The 23,829-nt window shown below is 50.5% G+C and overlaps 3 protein-coding genes across 8 annotated transcripts in view; 2 read left to right on the plus strand and 1 right to left on the minus strand.

The window, feature by feature from the left end:
* CPNE6 (copine 6) overlaps positions 1–3,474 on the plus strand; it is a 6,140-nt gene extending 2,666 nt beyond the window's left edge. The window contains exons 8-17 of the mRNA XM_006144534.2: positions 143–247; positions 448–534; positions 779–838; positions 1,101–1,234; positions 1,313–1,367; positions 1,443–1,494; positions 2,320–2,453; positions 2,588–2,824; positions 3,003–3,168; positions 3,287–3,474. Coding sequence (XP_006144596.1) covers positions 143–247; positions 448–534; positions 779–838; positions 1,101–1,234; positions 1,313–1,367; positions 1,443–1,494; positions 2,320–2,453; positions 2,588–2,824; positions 3,003–3,131 — 993 coding nt within the window. The 3' untranslated portion in view covers positions 3,132–3,168; positions 3,287–3,474. The remainder of the gene's footprint in view (positions 1–142; positions 248–447; positions 535–778; positions 839–1,100; positions 1,235–1,312; positions 1,368–1,442; positions 1,495–2,319; positions 2,454–2,587; positions 2,825–3,002; positions 3,169–3,286) is intronic.
* A 1,813-nt stretch (positions 3,475–5,287) lies between these two features.
* The window catches only part of NRL (neural retina leucine zipper), a 39,109-nt gene continuing 20,567 nt past the window's right edge, over positions 5,288–23,829 (minus strand). For 2 of the 6 annotated variants that reach the window (XM_014586299.2, XM_014586298.2), the window contains exons 3-6: positions 22,855–22,992; positions 10,561–10,638; positions 8,008–8,410; positions 5,288–7,111 (exon numbers count right to left, since the gene is read on the minus strand). In XM_014586299.2, coding sequence (XP_014441785.1) covers positions 6,779–7,111; positions 8,008–8,410; positions 10,561–10,589 — 765 coding nt within the window. In that variant the 5' untranslated portion in view covers positions 10,590–10,638; positions 22,855–22,992 and the 3' untranslated portion in view covers positions 5,288–6,778. Of the gene's footprint in view, positions 7,112–8,007; positions 8,411–10,560; positions 10,639–20,163; positions 20,609–22,854; positions 23,118–23,829 lie in introns of those variants that run through there. The other 4 variants (XM_014586302.2, XM_027770313.1, XM_014586300.2 and 1 more) reach the window with 4 other exon arrangements.
* PCK2 (phosphoenolpyruvate carboxykinase 2, mitochondrial) overlaps positions 23,431–23,829 on the plus strand; it is an 11,376-nt gene continuing 10,977 nt past the window's right edge. Inside the window, exon 1 of the mRNA XM_006144535.3 lies at positions 23,431–23,587. Within this exon, the coding sequence (XP_006144597.1) occupies positions 23,559–23,587 (29 nt within the window). The 5' untranslated portion in view covers positions 23,431–23,558. The remainder of the gene's footprint in view (positions 23,588–23,829) is intronic.

The following is a 23,829-nucleotide window of genomic DNA, read 5'->3' on the forward strand; positions in this document are numbered from 1 at the left end:
GCCCGTCTGGGCAGGTTGAGGATGTCTGTTTGGGCCTAGAGACTGTCAGGCCATAGCCTTCCTGAGTGTCCCCCATCCTCCGCCCCAGGGACCACTGCAGAGCGTGCCTGACCCTGCCCCTCCCCTCACCATGCCTTCTCAGTTCCTGGTGTATGACTATGACTCGAGTGGGAAACACGACTTCATCGGCGAGTTCACCAGCACCTTCCAGGAGATGCAGGAAGGGACAGCGAACCCTGGGCAGGAGGTGCGACGAAGACCCCACTCCACCCCTAGAATCCCACCTAGATTCCCGGGAGGAGGGGAGGTGGGAAAGGGGGAGAGCCCCTGGGCTCAGCCCAAGGACCTGGCCATAGGGTCTTGCTCTGGGGGACTCTGTTGAAAGGGCCTGAGCGGGGTCACCTGCTGGACCTGTGACCCTGCACTTGTGGGGCGGGCGGGGTCTAGATGCAGTGGGACTGTATCAACCCCAAGTACCGGGACAAGAAGAAGAATTACAAGAGCTCAGGGACAGTAGTGCTGGCCCAGTGCACGGTAAATCCAGGCCCTCCCTCAGCCCTGCCCCGGCCCCTGTCCCTACAACAATCTCAGATTTAGCCCTTCACTTGATTCAAACACCAGTTTCTCTGCTTCTCAGGACCTGGAACCCTTGCCCCATCCCACCCACAACTGCAACCCCCAAATCCCAGGCCCTTCCACTTTCCCCACAGAAGCCCTACTCAAGCTCCCTCTTCTGAGGACCACCCCATGCTCTCACCTGCCTTCTCCCCCTGCACAGGTGGAGAAGGTGCACACCTTCCTGGATTACATCATGGGTGGCTGCCAGATCAGCTTCACGGTAAAGGCCCAAGGAATGAGGGGCATGAGCGAGAGGGAGAGACTAAATCTAGAGTGAACAGAAGCAGCCCAGAATCCCCATGCCCCTACTTGGGCTTCTTGTGAATGTCAGCTTGTACCCCACCTCCCACCACATGATGAGGCTACCTGTGGGCTTGCCCAGACTCATCTTAGTCTTCCCTTCAGACCCCAGCTCTGGCCTAGCCTCTCTGTTGACTCTCATGGCTTCAGCAAGACCCTTTTTCCCACCCTCTCTTCACCAGGTGGCCATCGACTTCACCGCCTCCAACGGGGACCCGAGAAGCAGCCAGTCCCTACACTGCCTCAGCCCGCGACAGCCCAACCACTACCTACAGGCCCTGCGTGCAGTGGGAGGCATCTGCCAGGACTATGACAGGTAGGAGGAGGTGGGGTCGAGAGTCGTCCAACAAGGAGACGTTGCAGGATAGGCCTCACAGCCTTCTCTTCTCCACAGTGACAAGCGGTTCCCGGCCTTTGGCTTTGGGGCTCGAATCCCCCCCAACTTTGAGGTAGGCTGGTGAGAGGGACGGGAGCAGGTGGTGGGAGAGTCAGACAGGATAAAAAGACTGTACTCACCCTTACAGGTGTCCCATGACTTTGCTATCAACTTTGACCCCGAAAATCCTGAATGTGAAGGTAAGAGGGAGATTCCCACCAGCCCATCGCCCCTGGACACAGGCTTGCTGCACATGCCTGTACCCCACACAGGGCCACTCCCATGACCCAGCTCTCTGTCCCTTCCACCCATCCAAGGCCTGTCTGCACTGGGTCAGACATCCAGCCCCGCGGGCCAGCAACTGCCCACCCATCTCCCAGCCCTGGAAACACCTACCTCTGCTCTGCCTAGTAAGGAACTTGTGAGGAGGAAGCATTTTGTGACTAAAGAATTCTTAGCCATCCCTGTAGTATAGCAGTTAAGCCCAATGCATAAGTAACTGGATCCCACATGGTCAAGTGTGGTTCGAATCCTGGTCTGACTTGAAAAACATGCCATGCACATGTATGTGCATGTCTAAAATCCAGATAGGACCAAAATGGAGAAAAAAGGATTGAGGTGTGATCACACCCCAATGAGGGTGCTTTCTCCTCCCTGTGTATCATGAATTTAAAAAATAAAAAAAGTGTTGGGACCAGCAGTTGGCGTAATGGCAATGTCACTGGGCTCCCATGCAGTTGACCACGTTTGGATGGCTCGGTGGCTTAAACTCACGCCGGGCATGTGTGTGTGCGTGCCCAAGATCCTGAGAGGAGAATGGAGGAGAAGGGGTTGTGGCATGGCCATCCCCCCTGGGGGGGTGGTTTCTCACTTTCTCTCTCTCTCTGTCCCTCTCTGTCTTTCTGGTGAGTGCATGTGCCCTATAGCAAAAACCTCTCCAAATAAATAAAACTTAAAAATTAGAAAATGCCAAGAAGAGCACCTTGATCATTTCTGCCAGCTTCATTTCTCCCCTTTGTCCACAGAGATCTCCGGGGTCATCGCCTCCTACCGTCGCTGCTTGCCCCAGATCCAGCTGTACGGCCCCACCAACGTGGCCCCCATCATCAACCGGGTGGCTGAGCCTGCCCAACGAGAGCAGAGCACAGGCCAGGCCACGGTGAGGAGACCCAGCAGACCGTCGGACACGGCCCCACGTATCTCGGCGTGGTACCAGGGCGGAGCCTGGGCTTGGGCAGCTGTAATGCCCTTGCACACAGAGCCAACCCTTCCTTCCCATCTGCCTGCCCTCAGAAGTACTCGGTGCTGCTGGTGCTCACAGACGGAGTGGTGAGTGACATGGCTGAGACCCGCACTGCCATCGTGCGTGCCTCTCGCCTGCCCATGTCCATCATCATTGTGGGAGTGGGTAATGCAGACTTCTCTGACATGCGGCTGCTGGACGGTGACGACGGTACCTTGCGCTGCCCCCGAGGGGTGCCTGCGGCCCGTGACATCGTCCAGTTCGTGCCCTTCCGAGACTTCAAGGATGTGAGTGTCTGGCGCCCCTCCCAGCCTAAGGAGTGCTCAGCTCCTCATGCCCCCAAATCTAACCAGTTTGATGAGGACACTGAAGCCCACTGGCCACCCGAAAACCCCACTCTTCCCTGACCTGACCCGACCTCCCCCACTCTCCCACCCCTAACCACATCTCTACCTCCACCCTCAGGCTGCCCCCTCTGCGCTAGCTAAGTGCGTCCTGGCCGAGGTGCCACGGCAGGTGGTGGAGTACTATGCCAGCCAGGGCATCAGCCCCGGGGCTCCCAGGGCAGCCACGACCCCCAGCCCTAGCCCATGACTGCCACCCATCAGACCAACACTCCCTCAGCCTCTCAGTGAGTCCAGTGTGCCCAAACGGGTGGACACAAAGGGGTGCTAAGTGGAGTCTGGTGGTTTCCAGCTTGGCTGGGTATAGAAGAGGAAGGTGCTTATGGGTATCCCACCCCCTCCCAGGTGCCTGTTCTGACCCTTGTGACTCAAGTGCCCAGTGCCTGTGCCTCTTGGACCAGCTGTCCCTCCTGGGTCCCGGAAGTGAGTGGTGGGCCCTGTCTCCATCTCTCCAAGTCCCCTAACCCCCAACCTTGTGCCCCTCAGTGACTTCCTTCAGTGATCTTGACTTTCTGGCTGTTAATAAAAGGAACCACTGCTAGTACCTCTGCCTGTCCATCATGCCTCAGATGCCCACTGTGCAGGCCACAGCACCACCCCCATGCACCCCATGAGAAATGAGGGAAATGAGGACGAGCACCTTTTGAAATCTGAGCCCAGTTCCCCAAGCAGGCTGCTGCTCCGCTGTCTTACCCTAGCTATATGCAGTGGGGTCTGAAGAACCCCCACCCTCACTCCCAACCCCAGGGGGCCCAGGCTCCACAGGGCTAATTACAGGAGAGCAGGAAGTGATAAGGGGCTGTCAAGGGGGCAGGGTGATACTCTTACAACTGTCTCCAGAGAGGCCCTGCTGAGTTCCCCCAGGGGTTGAACCCCAGCCTCCACACAGCTGTGGGGCGGGCCAAGATGGGGTATGGGGTACTGCAGGGGGGCAGCAGGTGGGCTAGAGAATTAGAGACATAGAAGCATCTTAGGTCTGTATGGCCTGGTTTTCCTGGGCATTGAATGTGTGTGTTTGTGTACTACATCTCTGACTGTGTGAGCGTGACCTCAATGGTTCAGGGAGTCCAGCTGGATACGCTTTATTTATTTATTCATTTTTTAATTTGTTACAGGACACATGCATTTGTGGGAGGTGGGAAAAGGAAAGCCCGCCCCTCAGAGGGGTGGCCACACCACAATCCCTTCTCCATTTTCCTCTTGGGATTTTGGGCACACACACACACACACAGTCTTGTGCATTTTTCAAGCCCCTGCATCTGGGGCTCGAACCATGCAATCAACCATGTGAGATCCAACCCCTTAACCACCACACCACTGGCTGGCCCCAGTGAGTACTCTTAAAGATGACATTAGCGACAACATCAAAGAGTACTATTTATTTGTGTCAGACTTTGCGCTAAGAGCTCCTTTAAATGTATTCATTTTCACTAGACAAGTTACCATTATTTTCCCCCATTTTTCTGACAAAGCTAGTGAGGCTTGATTTTTAACTTGTCCATGGTCGAAGAAGAACTGGTAGAACTGGAACTGGAGCCCAGGCTCATCTGACTAAAGCACCTGCACTCTTAATCACCAGAGTGCAACTTCTGTTTGAAGTATAAATGGGGAACTTCAGCAAGTGCATAGAAAAATAGAATTAAAGTACAAATTTATTTTTGGTGCAAAAATTTTTAAATCTATGCATAGTCTTTTCATAATATTATTCATACAATATCCATGAACTTTTTTGAAGAGCTCGCCCATATCCATGTGACCCAGGTGTATCATCTTGAGACCTAGGTATATACATAGATGTCATGCACAGGTGTCTGTGGGTGGGGATCTCTGCCCTTGTGTGCCATGCAGGTAAGAAAGGCAAACAGAAAGGTGGTGGATCTGGACTGCAGCCCCAGCGAGCAGGCAAGGACACAGGTGCAATTCAGAGAGAGGATGAAGGGTTGGGCTCCTGGACTCTCCCTGACTCAGCCCCTCTCTTGAACAATCAGCGTGAAAGGGAACGGAGGAGAAGCTGCAGGTGTCATGTGCCCTTCAGAGAGAGGATCAGAGCCAGGGAGGATGACCAGTAGCCAATAGTGGGGAAGGAAGAGGAGAAAAAAGAAATATCAAAAGGGATGGAGGAGAAGACTCCCATTGCAGGCTCCCAAGTGGAGAAAGGATGTGCTGGGCTGGAGGAGGGGGAGGAGGGAACAAGAACGATGAGAAAAGAAGAGACAGCTGGGGAGGGGGTGGATAGAGGGGGCAGAAAGGAAGAGAGACATATGGGAGCCTCTTCTCCAAGGTCCAATCATTTCTCCCATTTATTATGTCCCTTAAAGGACAGGAGACAGAGGCTGGTGAGGTGGCTGCTCTGCCCAGAGGCCCCACCGCCCTCCCCTGAGGCCACTGAACTGGAAGGCTGGGTTACCATAGCAACTGTGAGACCTCATAGCCACTGGCAGATCTAGCTGGGCCACTACTGCTACTCCTGAGCTTTGCGGTGGTGGTGGTGATGGCGGTGGTGGGAGGGGAAGGCTCCATTTGGCCCAATCTCTACCCCTCCACCCCATTTTCACTAGCCCCCCAGAACCAAGCTGTGCCTCTCAGTTCCAGGTGGGAACTTCCCAGTTTCTCTCTCTCCCTCTCCCACACATAGACACAGAACAGTAGCCTGAAGCAGGGATAAAGAATAGACCTTTCTTAAATTGCAAGAACACTTAGCCAATGGCATTAAGGTTCCTCCTGGACCTCAAGTTTAATTCACAAAAGCTACACTCTCAACTCCTTGTCATCCTGAGAAGTCTCACCTCGACTCTCAGAGAGGCAGGAGGAGGTAGGTCTGGAGGCAGAGGCAACCCAGAGAGAACGTGTGTGTGTGTGTGTGTGTGTGTGTGTGTGTGTGTGTTTGCGTGTTTACAAGCATGCCTGCATGCAGAAAAAAACACGTTTCCTCACCTGGGCTCATTGGCCGCCCAAGCTGCAGCCAGGACAGGAGGGCCCTCTGATGAGGTCATCTTGGGGGGGGGTGCTTGGGGAGGCCAACAGGACTCCCACACTGGGCAGATGCCAGAACTGGAATGGTGTCAGGAGTCATTCAATCCGAATAAGGAGTAGGTGAAATAACTGAAGCCCAGGGAGCAATCGATTTGCTCAAGGTGACAGAGGGATCCCATGGCAGAGCTAGGACTAGTGCCTGGGGCTCCACTCTTGCCCAGGGCTCTGTCCCAGCCCACACCAACCACCTCCAGAGCTCACTCCTCAAGCGTTTGCTTTTCTAAGCCCAGGGGGCCACCGGGTTGGGTAGGGGAAAAGCATCTTGGATTGATGTCCAAGTCTGCCTCGCTGCTATAATTGAAGTCTTGAAAATGCAATAGTCCTAAAATGAAGAGGTTACAAGCCTCAGAATCAATATACAGCTTCATTGCCAATTACATCCTTAATACACTACAGGCTGAAAACCTTGAATTAAAAACTAAACTGAGGGGGGAGCTGTGCCATCCCTCATCTCCGGTTCATTGTCACCTAGCCATCACTCACATCTCCACCCCACCCCCACCTCCACCTGTGCCTGGCACCAGGCACCAGTCCTTAAAGAACTGAGTGTGCTAGTCATGTGGCCTAGGTTTCTGTGATGGCCTGTGTAAAGGCAAGGGCTCCCTCTCCCAGAAAATGATTGGCATCTAAATTCGGGCATGCCTTATGGGTCCAAGAAGTTTGAGAATACTTGTGTGGTCGTACAGGGAGTGCCTGGGACCAGAAGGCTCTTGGTAACTATCCAGTGAATGGTACAACCGCCTCCTGGTGGTTCCCCGCTGCCCCTCCACCCACCTCCTCCACCATCCCGCGGCCCCCAGCGGATCAGAGGAAGAGGTGGGCATGTACCCCGGACCCTGGGCCGCTCGAAGTCAGGCGGTCACAGCGAGCCTTGTAAAGGTCGCGCTCCTGGGCCAGGTGGGCCACCTCGGCCCGCAGCGCGTCCAATTGAGTGGCCAGGCGGGCGCGCTCAGCCTCCAACCCGCGCCGCTGCTGCAGCCGCTTGGAGCGACAGGCCTGCGCGTATCCGCGGTTCTTCAGCGTGCGGCGCCTCTGCTTCAGCCGCAGCGCCTCGTCGCGCCCGCAGCCCCGCAGCTGCCGGTTTAGCTCCCGCACAGACATGGATACCAGCGCTGCGTCCGAAAACCGCTGGGCCAGCTGCGGAGGGGGAGCGCAAGGACCAGGTTAGCGCCGAGTCTCACTCCAGTACACACTCAGATCCTAACGCAGACAGACCCCCGCCCTCGTAAAAGCTCAGCCCCGGCCCCCATCTTTACCTGAACTCTATTTTCCACGCAATCTAGCTGCGTAAGAGAACCCCACCCCAGGTCCCGACTTGCCCAGACCAACGCACTGGCCCTTGCAGCTCGACACGCCCCGCAGTTCAGCCCCGCCTCCCACGGCCAGGTGAGCCAATCGCCCACCTGATCTCCCTTCCCCCCTTGGCAGTGTGCAGCCCGGTGTGTCCAATGGACAGACGGCCAGAAAACCCCGCCCCTCCAGTGCACCGCGTTTCCTGGCCCCGAGGACCGCAACCCGGTGGTGACCCTCGAAGAATCTGGATTACATCCTAACGCCGTCAACACCCCCATCTGTGTCTATAATTAATAGGATGAGTCCCAATCCTTCCTGAGAAGGTTGGAGGACTGGGATGACACGACGTCCTGAAAAGGCCAACCTCAACCACAAACTTAACCCCGCGCCATTCCGCACACAGCCCTTTCCCTGGTTTACTCGTAAGGTGCATCTATTTACCTCCTCTTAACCGCCAATCTGAGGAAGCTATCATTCTCAATCCTTCCCCTTTGAGCCCTTTTCTAATCTGATCTCTGTGTTCTTCCTAGTTCAGCCTATTCATTTCTCTCCATTTTGAAAAGAAAATTAAAAAGAAGAGAAGCAGAATGTATTAGTTTCCTCTACCTGATTTATCTCAAGGGTCCTTCTTACCTTCTCTTGCCTCTAGTCCATAACCCTCTCAAGGAACTGTCTTTCTCTCTTGGGCTGTCTTTCCCTCTAAGCTCACCTTCCCTCAGTCCAGCCTGCTGGGCACTCACCTGGGCATGCTGGATTCCTGTCTCCTCTGGGCTTCCTGGGTAATATCCCTGGGGTCCCTCAACAGGAACTGAGCCCTGCAAGAGCTCCACGGCCTCTTCAGGACTCAGGTCCAGGCTCTCCCCAGTCCCCAGCTGCTGCTGCAGGGTGGCCAGCCAGTACAGCTCCTCCAGGCCCGGCTGGGGGCCCTCAGTGACCCCTACCATGCCTGGTTCGCTTAAGGTGGGTGAAGGAGGCACTGAGCTGTAAGGTGTGGAGCCCAGTGAGGCTGTGGGGGGGCCAGATTGTGCCTCAGAGGGCTCCTGCTTTACCTCAAACTTCATCAAGTCAAAGTCATTGACATATTCCATGGCCAAGGGACTAGGGGGGAGTGCCATTCCGGGGACCAGGCTGGAAGGGTTGTACCTGCAAAAAAGAGGAGAGGTCTGGAACACAAGGAGGTTGCCTGCTCTCTCTCCAAAGTCCAAGTGCTCTGGAGTCAGAGTTCTGGAAAGCCAGAATGCTGGTGCAGTCCTGCTCCCTGCATCGTCACCTGAGGGCAACCTTTCAGGTGGCAGAGGCCTCTGACAGGGACAAGCAGCTGAAGCCCTGAAGGAGGAAGAGGCCCCGGGATCGATGAAAAGCCAAAGCAATATGGCAGTGCTCCAACCCTTGTGCTGGGACATGTCGAAAGGCTCTGTCATCTCAAGAGGCATCATTCCATTTCCAAGCAATTAAAAAGTTTTGCTTGGGACCAGCAGTTGGCATAATGTCTATGTCACTGCACTCCCATGTAGTCGACCACAGGTCGAGTCCCGGACCCGGTGGCTTAAACTCACGCTGGGTGTGCGTGTACGTGTGCCCAAGATCCCAAGAGGAGAATAGAGGAAAAGGGATTGTGGAGTGGCCATCCCTCCCCGGGAGTGATTTCTCACTTTCTGTCTCTCTGTCTCTCTCTGTCTTTCTGGCGAGCACACGCCCTATAGCAAAAACCCCTCTCCACAAAAAAAAAAAAAAAAAGTTTTGCTTAATTAACTGTGACAGAGTACATGCATATCGTAAGACAGTGGGAAGGCACGTGTGCTGTGAATTTTGAGATGTAAAGATAACTGTGCTGCTATACCTTTCTCTTTCTCTCTCTCTCAAAGCACCCAGGACTGTGCCTTACACAAAGAGGACCATTGATGTGCATTTGTTCTATGGCTATATCAATCAATAAATCCCCTTCATAGGAGCAAGAAACTTTCTAAGGAAAGAAAAAAAGGTCCTAGTATCAATTCTAGAAAGATCAGGACTAAGTAGTCACCATCTTTCTTCAAGGCCAGTCTCTCCAAGAGGAACTGATAAAAACGGATTTTCCTTCTATTCAGAACCCGCTGTTATGTGAACTTGGATAGATCACCTTTGTTTTTCTAACCCACTTCTCATTCTGTTCAGTGAGGGGAGTTTGTCTTTATAACATTTCCCAAAGATTGTACACACACACACACACACACACACACACATATATACATATATTTATATTTTAGAGAGAGGGATTTTTGCTATAGGGTGTGGCACTTGCCAGAGAGACAGAGAAAGACAGAGAGACAGAAAGTGAGAAATCACCTGCTGGGGGGATGGCCACGCCACCATCCCTCCTCCTTCATTCTCCTCTCAGGATCTTGGGCACGCACACACACTGCTCAGTGCGAGGTTTAAGCCACCAGGTCCGGGACTCGAGCCACAGTCGACTAAGTGGGAGTCCATCGATGTAATCAGTACACCATGTGCTGATCCCATCCCAAAGAGCATTTTTTAAAGAATTATTATTTATTTAATTCCATTTGTTATTATTATTTTTCAATTTGACCAGACAGCAACAGAGGCAGAGAGAGAAAGAGAAAGGAAGCTGCCAGGTCCGGGACTCGAACCATGGGAATCCAGCACCTTTATCCACCACACTCTTTGGCCCCTCCCAAAGAGTATTCTGTGGAACACAAAATCTGAGAAATACCTAGATAGAGGTCTATGGTCAGATAATTTTAAGAAATGATGCCTCTTGTCTCCCCCTCTTACAAATTCACAAAACACAAAAGCGTGTTAATCTGAAAAGTCAGATAACCTCTTGTAAACCATCTGTTCAACACAGAGTGTCCCAAACTTACGTTAGTAAGAAACTCTCCTGTTTTCAAACCTGGGGCATGTGCTCACCTGAGGAACTTCTAGCTAAGTGACCTCAGAGATCCTTCCCAGCCTGGACGTCCCAAGCTCTAGACCAGCTCCCCTGCCATCCCCAGAGATGGACAAGGGAGTGCTCATCCCCAGGGCTGGATGCCTCCATCTCGATGCCACAAGCCTAGGTCGTCCTCTTTACAACCACATCTCAGAACCGAAGGACCAGGCTTTGTCTTCCTGTCACCAAGGAAGAGTTGCTGCCCTCTCTGTGGAGCCCCTCACCCTTGACAGGACAGAAGGGATGGAAACAGGCACAGGTTGAAGGAACCGGTCCTTGGAGGGGAGGAGATGGTGAAACGCTAAGAGAGATGTCCAAAGAGAACTGGAGGGACGGAAGAGAGGTACATGGGGATGGTTACCTTTCTGATGTGACAGCAGTGAGGGACATAAGGCCAGTCAGAGTGAGAGTTGGGCAGGGTACAGAAATATGAGGATTCCTGAAATGAGACAACAGACAGCAGGCAGCAGGTGTTAGAGGAGGGCTCTAGGTGAGGGACCTGGCACCCAGGTAGGCCTAGACATACTCACTTTAGGGATGACAGAGATGATGTGGTCAGTGTCAGAGCACAGCTTCCCCAGAGACCAGAGGCCCCATGGAGCAGGGCCCGGTGCCTCTGCACTCAGAACAAGGGGGCTGTGGGCACAGAGCCCAAAGGGCATTCTTAAAGGGCCAGCTCTCTGAGGTCATCTGTGGTCCTCAGTCATCCGACCAATGAGGAAAGGAGGTGATTTGCATATCTTATTGGACATAGGGATGGGGGTGGGGGAGAAAGGAGAGGAGAGGACAAGTATGTCTGTTCCTAAAGAAGGAAAGGGAGCCTCGGTCCCAACATTGCTCCTCATGAACAGTCTAACGTGTGTGCGGTTCCTCCATACAGAGAGCCACATTGGCCTCAGCTGCCACCCCGCCATCTAAGCAGGGGCCTCAGCCTCTCAAAGCCTGAGGCTGGGAAAGAGAGCCAGATGAGCTCCCAGAATCCCACCTTCGAAGGCCCCATAGTCCCTCATCAATGTGTTTGGGGTAACCAGCTTCCCCGAATTTACTCTCACCAGGACTGTTGGATTCATTTCCTGCTTCTAAGAATCCTCATATTTCTGCCCCCAGCCCCACTTTCACCCTGACTGGTTTTATGCCCCTCATAGTCATTGCTTCAGAGGGAAAAGCAACTTTCCCCATGAGGATGTCCACAACACAGGCATCTGATCCTCAGGCTCTAGCGCTCTTGCTGACTCAGCTCCAAGACAAGCAGCCCAGCCTGAGAAAAGGATCAGAAGAAGAGAGAACAGGGATCCCTGCTCCTTCCTTCCGGGCCACCGAGGGACACTGAAATCTAATTACCACCAGTCCGTCAGAGACTCTTGTAATTGCCCTCACATGCCCTCTGCTTCCTCTCACCTTTTCCCTGTGTGTGCCTCTGCCCCTCTCTCTTCTCTCACTCACTCTGCTTCCCAGATGGCTGGGGGGTGACCTACATTTTCAGTCTAATCCCCTAACACCTCTTAGAGTTATCATCCCTGAGTAGGAGTTGGAACAGGGATACTAGGAATTAGCCAAGGAGATGTTTAAACCTATCCGAAGCTGTTTAAATAGGGTCTATACTAGAACAGTACTCTAGGAGTGGAAGGCTATACCCTACCTTCTGAAGACACCCAAACACATAGGTACCTGCCAGTGAGGAATCCATGGGGAACAGCACTTTTTCCCAACCCAGAGAGAGACCCCACATAACACAGTGACCTGATCCCAGCCTTAGGTGTGGGAGAAGAGCTAATAGATGCAGATTATCCGAGATAGTGTTTTTCAAAGTGTGTTACCCAGACCAGGAGCACCAATCTCACCTGGAAACTTGTTAGAAATATGAAATATAAATATTCTTGTTTCATCTCAAACCTACTGAATCAGAAACTCTGGGATCAGAGCCCAGAAACCTGTTTAAGCAGGCCTTACAAAGCAATCCTGATGCACACTGAAGTGTAAGAACCTCTGGTCTACAGAATGCCTAGTTAACCCAGCTTCTCTTGGTGTGTGCGTGCACATGAGTGTGTGTGTTCGATGGAGGTTGGGTGGTCCTCTCCAACCATGCAATCATAATAGATCAGATGGCATACTCTCATCCCACGCCTACTCCGTTCTATGGAGCAGACATCAAGTCATCATTCGAAAGAAAGGCTTCTGTGTGCTGCCTGGATCCTGTGCTGTTTTTCTCAGTGGAACCAAAAATCAAGGCCTAGGAACCAGCCACAAAATGGAGATGGGGAGTCATAGAGGCAGGGAATCCCACACACATGCCCGTGAATGTAACTTTAAGGAGGACACCCCGGAAAGAGACCTCAGAGTTTCCCTGGTTGAAGAAGGCATGGCAGCGTGAGTACAGCCTCCTTTTCATGCTGGCTCTGACCTGGCCAGACACTTGCCCCCACCTAGCAGCTGTCAGGTCTGCGCTGATCCTCTTGTTTACTGGAGGGCTCAAAGGAGAGGTGGGAGGGCTAAGCTGCTAACGGGCTAAGGGAGTCAGACTAAACAAGCTCAGGCCACTTGAGCGGCTCAGGGCTCAGACCAGGCGCCACTAACCAGGGAAAGGAGTAAGGCAGAAGGGGCTGGGCTCAGGCAGGGTCAGAGAAAAGGACCAAGGCGCAGAGAGGAGAGGCTGTGGCAGCCGGGGAGACCCAAGAGAAAGAGCCCATGGTGGGGTGGGGGGACTTGGAGGCTGGGAGGAAAATGGATGGATACCGACTGGCTCAAGGACATCTGGGGACAGGGAAACAGGGGTGAAAAAGAAGTCAAGGCGAAGTCAGGTAACAACAGAGCAGAGAAAGGGAGGCAGGAAGACTAGCTAAGGAGGCAATAAGTGTAGACCTAGGGTAGGGGTCGGAACACAGCAGAGCCTCCACAGAGATTGGATTAAAGGAGACAGAGGTGGCCAGGTAGAGGCGCAGCAGTAATGTAACTGGACCCACATGGGACAGGTTCTGGGTTTACATCCCAGAGCCTCCCTGAGCATGCCACACACGTGCATGCCCATGATTTAGGCATGCTGAGGCTGGCACATCAGGACCCTACTGGGGATGCCTCCTTCTCTCTCTCCTCTACCCATGGAAAAAGTAAATTTTTTTTTTAATTAAAAAGGGAGACCAGCCAGTGATGTGATGGTTAGAGTAGCTGTATCTCACATGGCCAACTGTGTGGTTTGAGTTCCAAACCCAGCAGCTGGAAAAACACACTGGGCATGTGCGTGTGCACGTCCAAAACCCGAAAAGGTGAAATCCAGGAGAAGGGACTGCAGCATGCCATCGAGGGAGGGCTGCTTTTTCAATTCCCATCTCTCTCTCCCTTCAGCTGATGAGTGTGCCCTATGGCAAAATGTAAAAATAAAATTAGGGCCAGCAGGTGGCGTGGTAGTTAAGGTGCTAGATTCCATGTGGCTGACCACAGTTCAAGTCCTGGACCCGGTGGCCTGAAAAATGCACTGGACACATGTGTATGTGACCAAAATCTTGGGAAGAAAATGGAGGAGAAGAGATGTGGGGGGTGATTTCTCACTTTCTCTGTCTCTGTCTGGTAAGAGCATTTGCCCTACCAAAAAAAAAAAAACTTAAAAAAAAGAAAAAGAAAATTCAATTAAAAGGTGGGGGGCAGGGAAACAGTGGCAAGGACATAAAATGCAATGCTCTAGGCTAACTCACATGGGAAACTCCCAGGTTAGAATCTGGAGACCTGAGTATGCCAGGTACACACACCTTTAATCCAGGGTTGTTTGGAACTGGGGGTGGGTTATGGTGTCAGGGCCCTAGTGTAGGTGCTTACTCTCTGTCTTTCTCTCTCTCTCTCTTTTGCTCATGGAAGTGATTAACTTATTAATTAAAATTCTTAATGAACAGAACTTCAGGGAATAAAAGGCAGACAGGCATATGAAAGAGAGGAGCAAAGGGCCACAGGGACCTCTTCCTGGCATGCCTCCTACATTCATTTGACAAATGTTTCCTTTTCTTTTAACTTTTTTACATTTGTTTCTTCACAGACAAACCGATAGAGGCACCCCTAATAGGGTCCTCACGCTGCAATCTGCCCACAGCTTCAGCCAGTGCAGTTCACAGGAAGAGGAAGGGGACCCAGAAGAGAGGAAGGGCCAACAGGAGAGGTGGAGAAAAGCAAGGGGCTCAGAGAGTGGATGGTGGAAGAAAGGGACAGAGGGGAGGAAGACTGGAGATCGGGAACTAGAAACAAATACAGAGGGATAGACAGTCACAGAGGAAAAGCTATGGCCAAGGACAAAACACAGGGATGTATGGACAGAGGGATGCCAGGCCAGTGAGAAAAGATGGCCAGGTGGACAAAGGGCCTGGAGGAGCAGAGCAGAAAATGAAGAGGGGAATGGCAGATAGTGTGGCAGTTACATCACTGGACTCCCACATGGCCAACCATGGTTTATGTCCCAGACCCAGTGGCTTCAAATTCATACTAGCCGGGACCAGCAGTTAGTGTAATGGCTATGTCTCTGGACTCCCACGTAGTCGACCGTGGTTCGAGTCCTGGACCTGGTGGCTTAAACTCACGCCGGGCGCGTGTGCGTGCGTGCCCAAGATCCCGAGAGGAGAATGGAAGAGAAGGGATTGCGGTGTGGCCATCCCCTCTGGGGAGTGATTTCTCGCTTTCTCTCTCTGTCTCTCTCTGTCTGGCAAGCGCACGCGCCCTATAGCAAAAACCTCTCAAAAGAAAAGAAAAGAAAAGAAAAGAAAAGAAAAGAAAAGAAAAGAAAAGAAAAGAAAAAAGAAAATCACACCGGCCGAGTGTGCATGGGTGTCCAAGATCCCGGAAAAACAATGGAGGAGAAGGGATTACTGTGTGGCCATCTTCCTGGGGGGTATTTTCTCACTTTTCCTGGCAAGCACTCACACTCTAAAGCAAAACAAAGAAAGAAGAAAGAGAGAAAGAGAAAAGAGAGAAGAAAATGAAGAGGAAGGAAAGGAGAAGCGACAGAGTCAGCATTCTAGGACACCACCCCATCTCCTCTGTTCCACACTCGCAGTTTTGGAACCCTGGAAAGCCTGTTCTTATTCCTAGTTCTGGCTTTTGATCTCCAGATTTTCAGTAATGGATCTAAATCTGCAAACCTCTTCCTGGGATACTTCCTACATTCATTTGACAAATGTTTCTTTTTAATTTTGCTTTTTAAAAAAAATTGTGTCTTCACAGATAGACAGACAGAGGCACCCCGAGTAGGGTCCTCATGCTGCAATCTGCCCACAGCTTCAGCCAGTGCAGTCCACAGTCATGCACGTGTGTCCCCAGCATGGAGAGGGAGACCTCAGAATGCAGACTCAGGACTTCTATCATGTGGGTTTGGCATCACAGAGCACTGTGTCATCATTTTGCCACCGCCGCCAGCCACATCACTTGACAAATAGTTCTTAAACACCTATTCTGTGTCAAGTAATGCTCTAGGCATTGGGGATACTTCAGTAACTTCGACTAAGCCCTGGTTTCCTGGAGTGTACAGACTGATGAAACAAAGAAGCATCAAATGATTGCCCATAGGCTTAGGCAAGAGTGACCCTGCCCTGGGTCCTGTGTTTCAGAAGGCTCCACTCTTGCCCTCCTCTGGCTGTATTCCACCCCATAGGATGAGGAGGCCGACCCTCTTCTGCCCACATCCCCAGATCTTCAGGGCTTAACTCCAGACATCTATGAACTTCCTGTCCAAAGGGCCCAAGCCCACTTTTAGGGCCCACATGGACTTACTCCTGGATTTGCAACTGGACCACACTACCAGTACACACGTCCCTAGATCCAAAGGGTAGCCCAAAAGTGGCTGCTTATAGGAGGCTATGGACAGAACTGGGACAGGCAGATGGGAGGTCCATATGCTTGTACATAAATCTCCTTACAGACCAAGGTGCTGTCAGGAGTGGGAAGAGAAGTGGGCCCAGTTGAGGGCCAGTGGCCAAAAGCTGTCTCTCCCCACATCAGAACATTCTAGTGTGGGACCCTGGGGATTCCAAATAAAATTCAAATGTGAACCTGGCCTTCCAGACCATTATAAAGTATATATGTGTTAAGGTAGAAAAACAGAATATATTTTATTTAACAGTTTGTTAGCTTGAGTTATACATTTTAAATATTTAAACACAAGGTTTGTGAGCCTCTGTTTGTACTTTTGCCCTAGGCCCTACATATGTAGAGCTGTGCCTACATTTAAAACAAACCATTTTAACTGGGATAAGTGTGTGAAGGAGGAGGGCAGAGTCCTACAGGATTTTATTTCATGAAGACCTAATCTAATATGAGGAGCCAGGGGATGGAGGTCAGGGTGGCATTGCAGGGGCAGTTTGCCTAAGAAGGTCATATTAGGGACCAGCAGTTAGCATAATGGCTATGTCTCTGGACTCCCATGTAGTCGATCGCAGTTCGCGTCCCAGACCCAGTGGCTTAAAACTCATGCCTGGCGCATGTGCGTGCGTGCCCAAGATCCCAAGAGGAGAATGTAGAAGGGATTGTGGCGTGGCCATCCCCCCGGGGGGGTGATTTCTCGCTTTCTGTCTCTCTCTGTCTGTCTGGTGAGTGCACACGTCCTATAGAAAAAAAAAAAAAAAAACCTTCTCAAAAAAAAAAGGGTCATATTAAACTGAGAATGATGGAGGTATAGAGAACGTGGGGAGTCCGGGCTGCAGAACCAACACACACACAAGCTCTGAAGCAACAAAAAGGTAGACATATTTGCAAAAGAGAAAAAAAGACCAATGTAGCCTGAGGGATGATGGGACCAGCAATTGGCATAATGGCTACATCGCTGAACTCTCCTGTAGACGACCACGGTTCAAGTCCCAGACCTGGTGACTTAAACTCACGCCGGGCGCATGTGCGTGCGTGCCCAAGATCACGAGAGGAGAATGGAGGAGAAGGGATAGTGGTGTGGCCATCTCCCCGGGGGGGTGATTTCTCACTTTCTGTCTCTCTGTCTCTCTGGCAAGCACACGCGCCCTATAGCAAAAACCTCTCCCCCCGCAAAAAAAAGAAGAAAAAATACTAATAATAACAATAAATAAAATTGAGTAAATACTCCTTTTAAGAATTATTTATTTATTTATTTCCATTTGTTACTAATACTATTATTTTTTATTTGATCAGACAGAGAGAGAAAGGGAAAGTGAGAAAGCAAGATGCCCGGTTCGGGACTCAAACGGCAGTCAGCCATGCAGAAATCCAGCACCTTTAACCACCACACCACCTACAGCCCCTGAGTAACTATTTCTTAAAAAAATAAAAAAAAAGAAAAAGAAACAGAAAAAGAATTTGGGCTTTATACCAAGAGCAGTGAGAAATTGCTAAAGGGTTTTCAGCAGGCTCAACAGACTTGGAATGATCAGATTTGTTTAAAATGATCACTTTGGCCTTTGTGTTTGTTACAGAGGGCAAAAATGGAATCAGAGTCAGATGAGGAAACTAATGCAGTGCCATGTTTTGGGGACATCTTAAGTAAGAAACACACTACAAGACAGAACCTTGTATATGGGTGATTTATTGAGAAAACCTTTTTTTTTTTAATAATAATTTGGCTTTTTGTTGTTGTTGTTGTTGTTATAGGGTACATGCACTCACCAGAGAAAGAGAGAGAGGGTAAGCTAGAAAGCATCCACCAAGAGGGATGGTCACGCTGCAATCTCTCCTCCTCCATTCTCCTGCTGGGATTCTGGGCACACAAGCACATGCACCTGGTGCATTTTACAAGCTGTTGGGCCTGGGAATCAAACCACAAAGTCAGCTATGTGGGATCCAGCTGCCTTACCCACCACATCACTGGCTGGCCCTCTCATTTCTTATTTACACTTAATCATTGTACACCTTTGTGAGATAAAATATAGTTTTTCAAAGCATGCATGTCGTGTGTGATGAGCAAACGAAGGTTATTACCATATTCATCATCTTCAACAAAGAACATTACATTATTGCTGTAAACCTTCTATTTTCATTCTACTAGGTTTTGGTTTTGGTTTTTGATACGGGCATGTCTCACTTAACTAAATTCTGTTTCTAGAAGTAGGTTGTTAAGCAAATTAGTCAATAAGTGAGAAACTTAAAGACTGATGTCTTGTGGTAAGTCATGGTGCCGTAGGTTATGTCTTTTTCAATAGATATCAGGTGATACCACACTAGAATAATGTAATCCTAACCATAGAAAAAGTATACATTCAATAAGCACTAGAAAGTGACAAGACAACCACAACACAGCAATGTCAATCTAGCACAATCATTTTTATTTATTCTGAATACCATCGTGCGTGCACAACAAAGTACTAATGTATAAACAAAATTTGTAGTTTCGCGAGATTGCAAACACTCTGTGCAGTAAATTCTAACTGACTGTGGGAACAAGAAAAGACTGAGAAAGGGGATTCCCAAGACATACAGACGGAGAAAGGGGATTACTTGTGCTGGAGAACCGGTTGAGGGTAGGTCATTAAGTGAGGAGTGGCTGTATGTTTTTTTGATTGGCAGCATCCTTTATTATCGCCCACTCTGTCATGGTATACCAGTCCATAATCCACTTGCCTTGTTTTGTTTACAAGCATTTTTGTCTGTTAAACATTTTGCTTCTAAGCCACTCCTCCACCCTGCCCCTCATCCCCTGTGCAGTCTCCGGTATCTACAGTTTGCCCTCTCTACTTCTGTATCTTCAAATCTTTCCATTTCTGCCAAGGAGTGCAGAAATGGTAAATATGTATTTCATAGTCTGACTCATTTCACTTGGCATTAAATGTTCTAGATTCCCCTACTTTGTAACAAATGATGGGATTTCACTGACTGAGTAGTATTCCATTGTGTAGGTGTCACATTTTCTTAATCCAGTCATCAGTTTTTGTGCATTTAGTTTGAATCCACGTCTTAACTACTGTAAATTTTTTGAGGAATCTCCATATTATTTGCCACAGTGGCTGTGCTAGTTTATATTCTCAACAACAGTACAGCAGAGGTCCCTTTTCATCACAGCTTTGCCAGCAATTGTTGTCTGTCTTGTTTTTTATTTTAATCTTAGCCATTCTAACTAGGTGATACCTTGTTATGGTTTGATTTGCATTTCCCTCATGACAGGAGATGCTGAACATTTTTTTCAAATGCTTTTTAACCATTCATATGTCTGCGAGAGCTGTCCAAATTGATTTTTTTTTAAAGGTTTTTACCATAAGGTGTGTATACCTGCTAAAGAGAGACAGAGAGAGTGAAAATGTGAAATCACCCTTCAGGGGATGGTCACACCAGCTTTGTAATACATTCTGAAGTTGGGTAATGAGATGCCAGGGAGGACTTTCAAAGGGAATAAGAGAAGCGAGACTGGAGAGGGGAAAGTTGGATCACACTGCAGTTGGTACCAGATGGTCCCACAGGCACTCTAGAGCTAGGATGGACTTTTTTCTTTTCTTTTTGTTTGAGAGGTTTTTGCTATAGGGCACGTGCGCTCGCCAGACAGACAGACAGAGAGACCCCCCCCCCCCCCCCAGGAGGGATGGCCATGCCGCAATCCCTTCTCCTCCATTCTCCTCTCAGAATCTTGGTCATACATACACGCACCCAGCATTGAATTTTTTAAGCCACCAGGTCTGGGACTAGAACCGTGGTCGACTACATGGGAGTCCAGTGACATAACCATTATGCTAACTGCTGGTCCCAGAGCTAGAATGGACCTTTAGAGTTGCCCAAACTGAGGAAAGGGGACTAGGCCTTTGTACCTGTATAACAACCAGTCATTAGAGGGACTAGCAGTTAGTGTAATGGCTATGTCGCTGGACTCCCACGTAGTGGACCACGGTTCGTGTCCCGGACCCGGTGGCTTAAAACTCACGCTGGGCACGTGTGCGTGCATGCTCAAGATCCCGGGAGGAGAAGGGATTGCAGCATGGCCATCCCCCTGGGAGGTGATTTCTCGCTTTCTGTCACTCTCTGTTTGGCGAGCGCACTCGCCCTAGGGCAAAAACCTCTAAAACAAACAAACAAACAAACAAACAAAAAACAACCAGTCATTAGATACATACTGTCCCCTGGAAGGGAGCATTGCCTTTGGCAAGATAGTTCGACTTCAGCCACAAATAGCACTCAAGGAAGTACTCATCTGTGAGCTGTCAGCAAGCAACAGTTAGGGGCTAGGACAGTGAGTACCGCAATCCCAAAAGGGGGATCTGGGCAGCGAACGAAGCATTAACTACAGGGGATGTGTAAGACATTTAACAGAGGAGGGCCCTGGCAACAAAATGCAGACCAAGGCCAGCCTGGTCACACCCTGCCCCCTGGTGGTACTCTGAGGATGCTGGGCCGCTGGAGGGCTGGGGATAGGTGCAAAGAACTAAAGTTTGTAGCTGGTAAGAAGGAATCAACAGTACAAAGAAATCCTCAGGTGAGCTCCTTGTTCAGTCTACCTAAAAGTAAATAAGGAAGTAATAGTGGGGAAAGAGGTTTCAGAAACGTGGGATTGTTCATTCTTTTATTCAATCAACAACTATCACATGTCTATTCTAGGCCATACACTGCTAGGAACTAGGATAAAAATAACACTAAAATGTGGGCCCTTTTCTCAAAGCATTAACACTCTAGTGAGGATTATAGAGATACAAAAACAGCTATAATAAAATGTGTGAGGATACAAAAATATAGGCATGTACACAGCATAGAACTAAAACAGATTAAATAGATGGCAATTCTCAGGGGCAAAGAGAAAAGGCTCAAGTAAGAAATTATTTATTTATTTTTAGTTTGCTATAGAGCACATGTGCTCGATTCTGGGTACACGCATGTACGTACCTGGTGTGGTTTTTAAGCTGCAGGGTCCACAACTCAAACCACGCAGTTGGCTGTGTGGGATCCAGCACCTTAACCACCACTCCACCTGCTGGTCCCTAGAGACAGGTTTGCTTTTGGCTTTTGCTTTTTGGGTTTTTTTTTTAGAGAGATTTTTGCTATAGGGCACATGCACTTGCCAGAGAGACAGAAAGCGAGGAATCACTCCCCTGGGGAATAACCACACCCAGTACCCTCTCCTCCACTCTACTCTTGGAATTTTGGTGACATATACACACGTGCCCAGTGTGAGTTTCAAGTCATTAGGTCTGGGACTCAAAGGGCAGTCAACCATGTGGAAGTCCAGTGCCTTAACTGCTATGCCACCTGCTGGCCCGAGATAGGTATTTTTGACAGGGTCTAGTCATGCCACAGTCCACCCACTTGGCTAGGATTACAGGTACACATCGCCATGCCCAGTGTGTTAAAGTTGGTCCAAGAACTGAGCCCAGGCCTCCCATGTGGCCCCAGCCCTGCACATTAGCGCTCTACTACTTGTGCCACTGTCTGGGCCCTAATTTTTTTTCTCTTTAATGATAAGTCAAGAGGACAGTATAGGATTGCAGAGAAAGAAAAACTTGGCAATTAGTGTCAGGAAGATTTGGATCCAGATTTCACTTCTCCTGCTGACCAGATGTGTAACTTTGAACAAATGACCTAACAACTCCAAGCCTCAGTGTCCATATACTCGTCATTGTGAAACTGAATGAGATGATGCATGTAAAGCTGCCGGCACAGAGCCTGGCACCTACTGTCCACACCATAAACATTATTCCTCTCTCTTTATTATTCCTATTCTAACTCCAAAGTAAACTTACATGCACAGTTTAGGGAGTGGCTTGGTGGACATAGAAGGAGAAGTGTTTGGAGAGGTGGGAGGCCAAGAGTTGCCGTGGAAGATATTACCTGAAAGCAGGTGAGAGATAAGCCCTGAACTAGGGCAGTGGCCATGGGGATAGACACAGACTTGAGAGTTAATTGTGAAGTTTAATCCAAAGGTCCTGGTGTCTGACTTAGCTATGGAGGATAACAAGAAAGTAGTCTAGACTGACTTCCCTCTGGAGAAACTGGCTAAATGGTGGTGTCATCCATTGAGATTAGGGAGCCATGGGAGCAGATGCAGGATTACAGATAAATTGATGACCATCACAAGGTCAACAATGCTGCCACCAGTGTGCACAGCTTCAGGCCCAAAGGGTGGCCAATAGACAGCTGTCTTCAGCAGGGTAGGTGTGGCCAGAGTTTGGATGTGGGGTGAGAGAGAGGTCCGAATACATATATGTGAGGTGGAGTGCAGGCTGGAGCCTGAATGAGGAAAGAGTAGGACCAGCTGCAAGCCCATGGCTAGAGGCTAGCTCTCCTTATCTCACTATACGCCAGCACAGAATTCTGAGAAACCTGAGAACCAAGATTGTTTCTGTTGCAGGAGGCAGAAATCCACTTAAAATTAGCTTGAACAAGAGAGGAAACTGATTGCTTCCTACAACCAAAATCAGCAACCTCAGCAGGAAGAGAATTCATTCCTAAAATTTACAGAAAAGTCCCAGAGAGGACTTTTTCATACCTGAGCATCCCTGATTGCTATGGCCGGAGCATGGGACACACAAATTGAGCACACTGAGAGCCTGCCTCCAGGAGCGGTGAGTTCAGACCCACAAGCTCACACAGACTGAGATGATTCCCCAAAGGATAACCAGCATGCTACTATCAGGAAGGGGGAGTGGATCCTGAGCTGAGTTGAGTTCTCGGTGCTAGGCACTTGGGGTGATGTCCAGTGATCTTCCATTGATGAGAGGTGTTGGAATAGAGACACTGCTTGAGAAATTACCTGAGGACTTCACGTGGTGATTGGGTGGAGTCAGAAGAGTCCCTCCGGGGAGTATGCAGAGAACAGCCAGATCAGAAGACCAAGGAAGAGGTTCTGGGGTAGCGACCTCATCTTTATATGGCAGGGCAGAAAGGAGCCCTGAGCAGAAGAAACAGATTCAGGAGTTGATGACCAAGGGGACTTAGTATAGGAACCTTGGAAAACAGAAAAGCCTGGGGCTCTGAGAGCCCAGGAGGGACTGGAAAAGCATGCCCCACCCTCACCCCCTCCCTCCTAGCTTGTTTGCCACCCAGTGTCTCTCAGTCGCTATCTCCCGGGAGCAAGAGTCCTCAAAGTTACATCATGTGCAGGCTGCGAGGCAGGGCGGGGGGCGAGGCCTCGACGTGGTGGGGGCGGAGGATCGACCTGGCTCTCCAATGGGAGAGAAGAGTTTGGGGGCTCGGACGCAGGGTTGGGGCTGCAGCTCAGCGGACTTGGGGCCCGAAGTCCCCGGGGCGGGGGGAGTTGGCCAGCCGGCGGGGCGGAGAGAGGGTCGCGCTGGTCCTGCTAGGTTCCGCCCCTGCGCCTGCCCGCCCCCTTTTTAAGCACCTCCCGTCCAGCCTCTGCTCCCGCTCGCTTCGCGGTGCTCGCTCCCTCCCCACCTTCCATACCTCCCCGGCTCCGCTCGGTTCCCGTGGCCACCCCGCAGCCCCTGCCCAGGTGCCATGGCCGCTGTGTACCGCCCCGGCCTGCGGTGAGTGACCCCCAGACCGGGGCCGACCCGCACCTCCTGCCCCCCTCCCCCTATCGGGGCTGCCAGTTGCGCTCTCCTGCTCCCAGCCTCTGCGTGTTTTCCATCCTAACAGGAGGCGGGCAGGGGGCGACTGTTCCTCGATCCCGACCCCTCGGTGGTGGCTCGCTCTGAAGGTGCGCGCTGGATCTCCGCGTTTCCGCCCGCTCCTCCCCCTCTCTGCCTCGCGCGTCTCTGTCTGCCGC

Source organism: Tupaia chinensis, unplaced genomic scaffold (genome assembly GCF_000334495.1).
Source record: "Tupaia chinensis unplaced genomic scaffold, TupChi_1.0 Scaffold000126_2, whole genome shotgun sequence".
NCBI lineage: Eukaryota > Metazoa > Chordata > Mammalia > Scandentia > Tupaiidae > Tupaia > Tupaia belangeri.